The sequence below is a fragment of the Bufo bufo genome, chromosome 6, assembly GCF_905171765.1.
Source record: "Bufo bufo chromosome 6, aBufBuf1.1, whole genome shotgun sequence".
Taxonomy (NCBI): domain Eukaryota; kingdom Metazoa; phylum Chordata; class Amphibia; order Anura; family Bufonidae; genus Bufo; species Bufo bufo.
The window spans coordinates 422,926,180-422,932,478 of record NC_053394.1 but is presented as its reverse complement, the minus strand read 5'-3'; the positions used below and the strand labels follow the sequence as shown (position 1 = coordinate 422,932,478).

The window sequence follows — 6,299 nt, the reverse complement described above, 5'->3', positions numbered from 1 at the left end:
TGATAAATAGTACCAAATGTTTCTAGGAGCTGCTATTGCTCCTTTTCTCTATAGGGATTAACATGTGGTTTCAACATTGGGCATTATGTATTAACTAGCTTAGTTTTGTCATCACGATAACCTCTGACATACCACCTAATGTCTTAAATGCCTCTCATAATTATTCTCAGAATACTACAGCCCAGCCTGGACTATTTCACCTGGATGAGGCTCAAATCTTAACCTAGCCATACACATTCGATTAATGTAGGCCAAACCCACTGATTTTAGCAAGACCGGTTGTCCATCTTACCATGTGTATGGGCATGTTCAAACCTCTGACAGTAGGTGTTAGGGTGAAGAAGGATCAAGATGTTGAATTTCAACATGTAAGAGGTGTCTGGCAGCTAATTTCACCCCTCTTCCTATTCTTGACATGTGCCAAGCATGCATGTGTATTAGGTGGTCAGAAGGAATAGCTATTGGCCAAATTAGCATACTTCTGACAGCTACCTATAGTGTATTAGGGCCTTTTACGTGGGCAATGACTGGGAATGAGAAAAGTTAATTCCCGATCATTGCCCACTTGCTAGCTGCATGTAGCGATCATCTAGTCTTTATGGGAATGATCAATCGATACTATTACCATTATTCACCATATAGTTTATTGTTTGTCAGCAGGGTATGCCTGTTACACGGAGTGATGTTCTGCCAACAAACAAGGCTTTTTCGTGCAACATGAAACGTGATCACCTTGCAAAAGAGATTTTACTAGTTTGTTCATCAGGAACATTTCTTCTGATAATTGGTCCAAGATCAGCCTGTGTAACAGTGCCCTTACGGTATGTCCACATATGATCCCAGGCAACTCATCTTAGTAGAAATGTCTGTGTTTCCCACTTCTATCCATGAACTCAAGTGATAGACCATACATGTCCATTTAAAGAATTTTAATCTTTGAAGGAACCAATCATTTACTCAAAAATGTAAACGGGAAAAATTCATAATTGTGAAAAGCACAATAAAAAGCACAATGAACATTCTTCTTGGAGGCAGCAGATGCTAAAACAACATGAAGCTGGAGCCTTGTTTGCCAGGCAGCTTAATAAACCATGACCATCACCAGATGGATATGTCATTCCAGCCACAAGGTTGTAAAATTAATGTGCGTACCACACACAAGTCTAAAATATCAAAAATATGCTCGAAATCAGTATCGCATCTGCCATAGAGGCAACTTGCGTCTGTTCTGTAGGGCATGTGGAAAGAATGGGAACTGCACTATATCACCTCGCCCCATCAGTTTCTGTTTTAACCATGACTGGCTTTTGATTGATAGACACCTTCACAACTGTGACCAGAGACTTGTTGCTCCCCACCAATGGCTCTAGGAAAAGGGTTAACACTGGGGAGAAAAGCCATTGCCAGCATAGGTTTCATTCTTTTTGGGAGAAGTTATGCAGATGAGTGCAAGAGAGAAGTTAAACCCTAGAAATTCAAGGTTTAATGCTCACATGTGGTTGGGGCCTTCAAATTTTGACAGTGCCAATTGGTTACGGTACACATGGTTTTAGTTATAGATGTGTAGAGATAACAAACAGGGGCTCTTGCAGTAGAGGAGTTCCAAAGGTCATTGTGGCCATATAAGACGACACCAATGGCACATGGTACAGTAGGTTTAGACTGGCAGATTTTGCATTGGGGCCTAGCAGTTTTAAGTTTCTGCATGCTTCTTGACATTGGCCAGTTAGTAACTATGGTGAGAAATATCATAAAGTCAATAGCTTTACCAGAAGAACAAACCTATGCTTGGTGATGCATATTTACTATGCCAATTAAATACACCACAGACTTACACCACAATAAAGTGTATAGGGATCAAGTTAAGGGGCCTAAATGGCCTTCTATAGATGTTTATGGAGGGGATATCACCTAGAAAACGTCCTGCCATCTTGTTGGAAGATGGTAGGAGACCAATAGAATTCGGAACCCATGACAATGGTTCAGTTCCAAGTAGTGGTATAATAAACATCGACTAGGGCTTGGGGATAGATAATCAGCACCACATTAGACGGCAACATTTACATTTTAATAAAATAAGAAGAACGTGTAGAACATGTGATGAGAAGAACACAATACACAAGGTCAAGCATTGACTTCTCCAATAGTACCGTAAGAAGAGGACTCCAATTTAACATATTGATATTGAATTTTGATAACAGGAAGATATTTTACAGAGTGCCCGTGCATCACAGTATTTTTGATTAATCACCCAAAAATAGTATATGGTTCCTTGAATTTCAGAAAGACTCAAGTAGTATGTCCTACAAGTTCTTGATACACCCTGGATCATAAGTCTCATTTTGATGCCTTCAGAAGCTGTTGTTACCCGCAGGACATTGAGCCAAGACAAAACTTTCGGTGCACTGTTGACTACTGGTGGACATGGACCTTCCAGATATCCTTTGGAAACGGTTCCGGAAGTAGCCACTGTTGCTCCAGGACCTCTGCCTGTTCCTCAGGTACTCCTTGTAGTTTTTCGTGAGTAAGGTGTAGAGGAAAGGGTTGATGCAACTGTTGCTATATGTCAAGCATGTAGTCAGATAGTTAATGTTCCTATTGGCTTTGGGTGAAATGGGGAGAGATTCACAATACTGGACGAGGAGCTGCCAGATCCAGAATGGCAAGAAGCAAGCCCAGAATACCAGGACTATGGTAAAAATTAGATATAGCACCTTCTGGTTGGGCAGTCTCTTAGTTTGCTTGAATGAAGCTGTTTGAGATACCCAATAGGTCCTGGCCAGTCTTATGTACAGGTAGCCTATAATGAGCCCCGGACCTACAATGCTTGTGCAAAACAAGATTGTTAGATATATCTTGTAGGACATGCGACTCCACATGGGCAGACAGATGCTCTTGTCATCATTGTGTACCAGCTTAATCATAATTAACATGGGCAATGTTATAAGAAATGACACAACCCAGACGATGATGGCAATGCACTTTCTGTAGCTCTTGGACCTCTTGACTGTGTCTAAAGGTTTCAAAACGGCAAAGTAGCGTTCGGTGCTCATGATGGTGAGGGTGAAAATACTAGCATGCATGGTCAGAAAGTCAAGACTGAAAAGGATGCGGCAGCCAATGTCTCCAAAGTACCATTCCTGGATAAAGTAGGTGCCAACAATAAATGGGATGGTAAGAAGATAAAGGAGGTCAGCAAGAGCCAGGTTGATAATATAGATGTACATGGATGCTGCAGTGCGCATTGACTGGCACATCACCACCAAGGTATACACGTTCCCTGCTACTCCAATCACACACATAAGGGATAAGATCACCCCAATGGTGAAGGTGGCTATCGTGTCCTCCATAGTTCCTGAGGAAGTTGGAACATCCAATGTAGTGTTAATAGGGCTAGTGAAGTTGGTCTTGAAGGGCATGTCTGTAGTCAGGGATAACCTCCCCTGAGGCTCTTCATGGAAAGACATATTGATTTTTCAAGGCCGCCGGCTGACTCTCTGGACAGTGGCCAGGGACTATTAAGGTGCCATTTCAGGAGTTTCCTATAGGAAATGATTAGAAATGTTTGGTTAGTGCTAGTTCAGCAACAGAAATTACATTTCTTGAGGCACAATCTACCTCAGTGGGGTTTCTCCTGAAGCTGCAGAGCTCTCATCTATCAAATGCACCAAAATAGATAAGATGGCAAAATCTACTACTATGACTACTAAAGGTTCCTGTGCACCCAAAAATGAGACTGACTTGTGCTGTCTGTCTCATTATATATTGGAATTTCATCTGCTTGGCAATGTGTCACATGACTACTGTATGGACCAGGAGCAACTGCAGAACATTATGGACAATGAGACTGCATTGTCTATATAGACTACCTACTTAGACTGACTCGAGCTACGAGATTCATGCTACCTCCACCGTCCAGACCTCTCAGATGAGATTACAAAACTCAACTGATCTGCAACTGCGGAATACCAGTCATCAACATGACACACTAAAGGTCAATTATAGTGAATAAATCTTCAAGGATTAATCAAGTCAATCATTGGGCTACACTATGTCAGTCATTTTATCTATAGAAGCCGAGAAAGTTCTACACCTTGAATCCCTTGCCCCTTCATGAGAATTCAATCAAGACCAATGATTGCTACAAAGTGGTCTTATCTGCTCTGCGGATATACGAGTATCTTGAGGGACCTCATCAGATCCATAGACGTGCCCTCTCTGTCTAGCACGAAAATATTTTGCACCCATCTCTCTCCTATATTGACTGAAATGTCTATGAAGAAGATCCTGCCCCGTGGAGCTTATAAACAGGAATGGATATTTACAGTAACTCTTAGAGATAAGTCTGTCTAGACATCCAAAAACTAAGGTGTTCAAGAACCTGGAATTCCTCCTTACCTTTCTCCTGCGAGGTCCCACAAGAACTTGTCCCCTCTGTCCACAGTCTTGAGCACTGGTGCAGTCTGCGAACGGTTGCAGAGATCATGTTTAATGCCCAAATCCTCTTAAATTGTCGTCTGGTATGATAGCTAATGATAGCATTGGGAAGGACAGACTCGTCTGGTGTGCCAGCTACTTGTGAAGCAGTCAGTAGAGAAGTGATGTATTTGCAGTGGTTACTTTTATTAACATACCCTTTGGAATCCCTCCTACCTCCTTCCAGTTCCACCACCTCCTTATGGATAGGAACAGCCCAGTGAAGGATTGCTGGCAGACAGTGAGTGAGCAGTCAGGGGTTAATGGTTGCAGCAATTCTCCTGGTAAATGACAATGTGATTGTTTGGATGTTCCTTGGGCTGCTTCTTCCAGATGAGGGGTCCTCATACAGCCGAGGATGCGTTCCTAATGAGCATTTATTTTACAGAACTGAGCAGCAGCAGGTAATGTTCAGCCAGCTGTCTCCTCACCCCCTTCCTGCACTCTATCTAGACAGCTCTCTCATTGCTTCGATTCCTCTCTCTCTCTCTAGATCTCTGTCTCCCTCCTTCCCTGTCCTGTCTGGTTCTCTTTCTCCCTTATGTCCTATATGGTCATCTCTTACTCACACTCTGTATCCCTCTTTCACTCTATCTCTGTCTCACAAGCTCTCTGCTTCCAGTGGTATTTGCTCCTCTCTCTCTTTTTTTCTTTCTCTTTTTATTATCACTTTAAAAAACATTCCTGTTTCGTTCTTCTCTTCCCCTCACTATTCTGTTTTCCTGTATCCTTCATCCCTTCATTCTTTCCCTCTTTTCCACCACTCTCTTCATCTTCTTGTCCCTTTTTTCTCTCATTTTTACCTCTGTTTCAGTACAGGTCTTCTTGCACTCTCTCCTCTTTCTCTCTCTCATTATTATCACATATTATTATAGCGCCATTCATTCCGTGGCACTGTACTTATGAAAAGTGGTACACATGCACAATAGGATAAGCAAGAACAAGATGCGTTACAAACTGGTACAGAAGGAGAGAGGACTCTGCTCGCGAGGGATTACAATCTACAAGGGAGGGGGAAAGGATACAGTAGGTGAGGGTAAAAACTGCTCATCTGGTGGTGTAGTGGCAGCAGGGTTACTGTAGGTTGTAGGCTTGTCTGAGGTGGGTTATCAACTTTCTTTTCCATGGTAGGTGAGAGTCTGGTATGTTGGGATAGATAGTTCCAGGTTATGGGGGAAGGACAGAGAAGGCGATTGTGGGAAGAGCAGATAAGAGGAGAGTAGAGAAGAGAAGGAGGTTTTGTGAGGTTCGTAGATTACATGTGTAAAGGTACCAGGAGATCAGGTCACAGATGGTCGAAGGGTACAGGTTGTGGATGCCCTTGTAAGTCATAGTTAGTGTGATGTATTGGATTCTCTGACTAACAGGGAGCCGGTGAAGGGAGAAGAGACAGAGGAGAAACAGGGAAGAGGTGGATTAGTCGGGCAGCGGAGATGAGAATAGATTGGAGGGGTGAGAGAGTTGTAGATGGGAGGCCACAGAGGAGGATGTTACAGTAGTCTAGGCGGGAGATAAGGAGAGCATGGACAAGCATTTTTGCAGACTCCAGGTTGAGGAATGTGCGGATCTGAGAGATATTTTTGGCGGCAGGAGTTGGAAATGGCTTGGATGTGCGGTTTGAAGGCCAAACAGAATCATAGGTTCTCTATGGCTACTTTCACACTCGTGTTTTGTGCGGATCCATCGCGGACGAATCCGTTTAGATAATACAACCGTCTGCATCCGTTCAGAACGGATCAGTTTGTATTATCTTTAACATAACCAAGACGGTTCCATCATGAACACGATTGAAAGTCAATGGAGGGTGGATCCGTTTTCTATTG

General features: G+C 42.9%; 1 protein-coding gene across 1 annotated transcript; it reads right to left on the bottom strand.

Moving 5' to 3' along the window:
* Positions 1–952: 952 nt before the first annotated feature.
* Positions 953–4,565, bottom strand: LOC121004089 (urotensin-2 receptor-like). The gene is made up of 2 exons (XM_040436175.1): positions 4,399–4,565; positions 953–3,542 (listed from the first exon to the last, which is right to left on the bottom strand). The coding sequence occupies exon 2, from the start codon at positions 3,465–3,467 to the stop codon at positions 2,352–2,354; it is 1,116 nt and encodes a 371-aa protein (XP_040292109.1). The 5' UTR covers positions 3,468–3,542; positions 4,399–4,565; the 3' UTR covers positions 953–2,351.
* Positions 4,566–6,299: the final 1,734 nt, after the last annotated feature.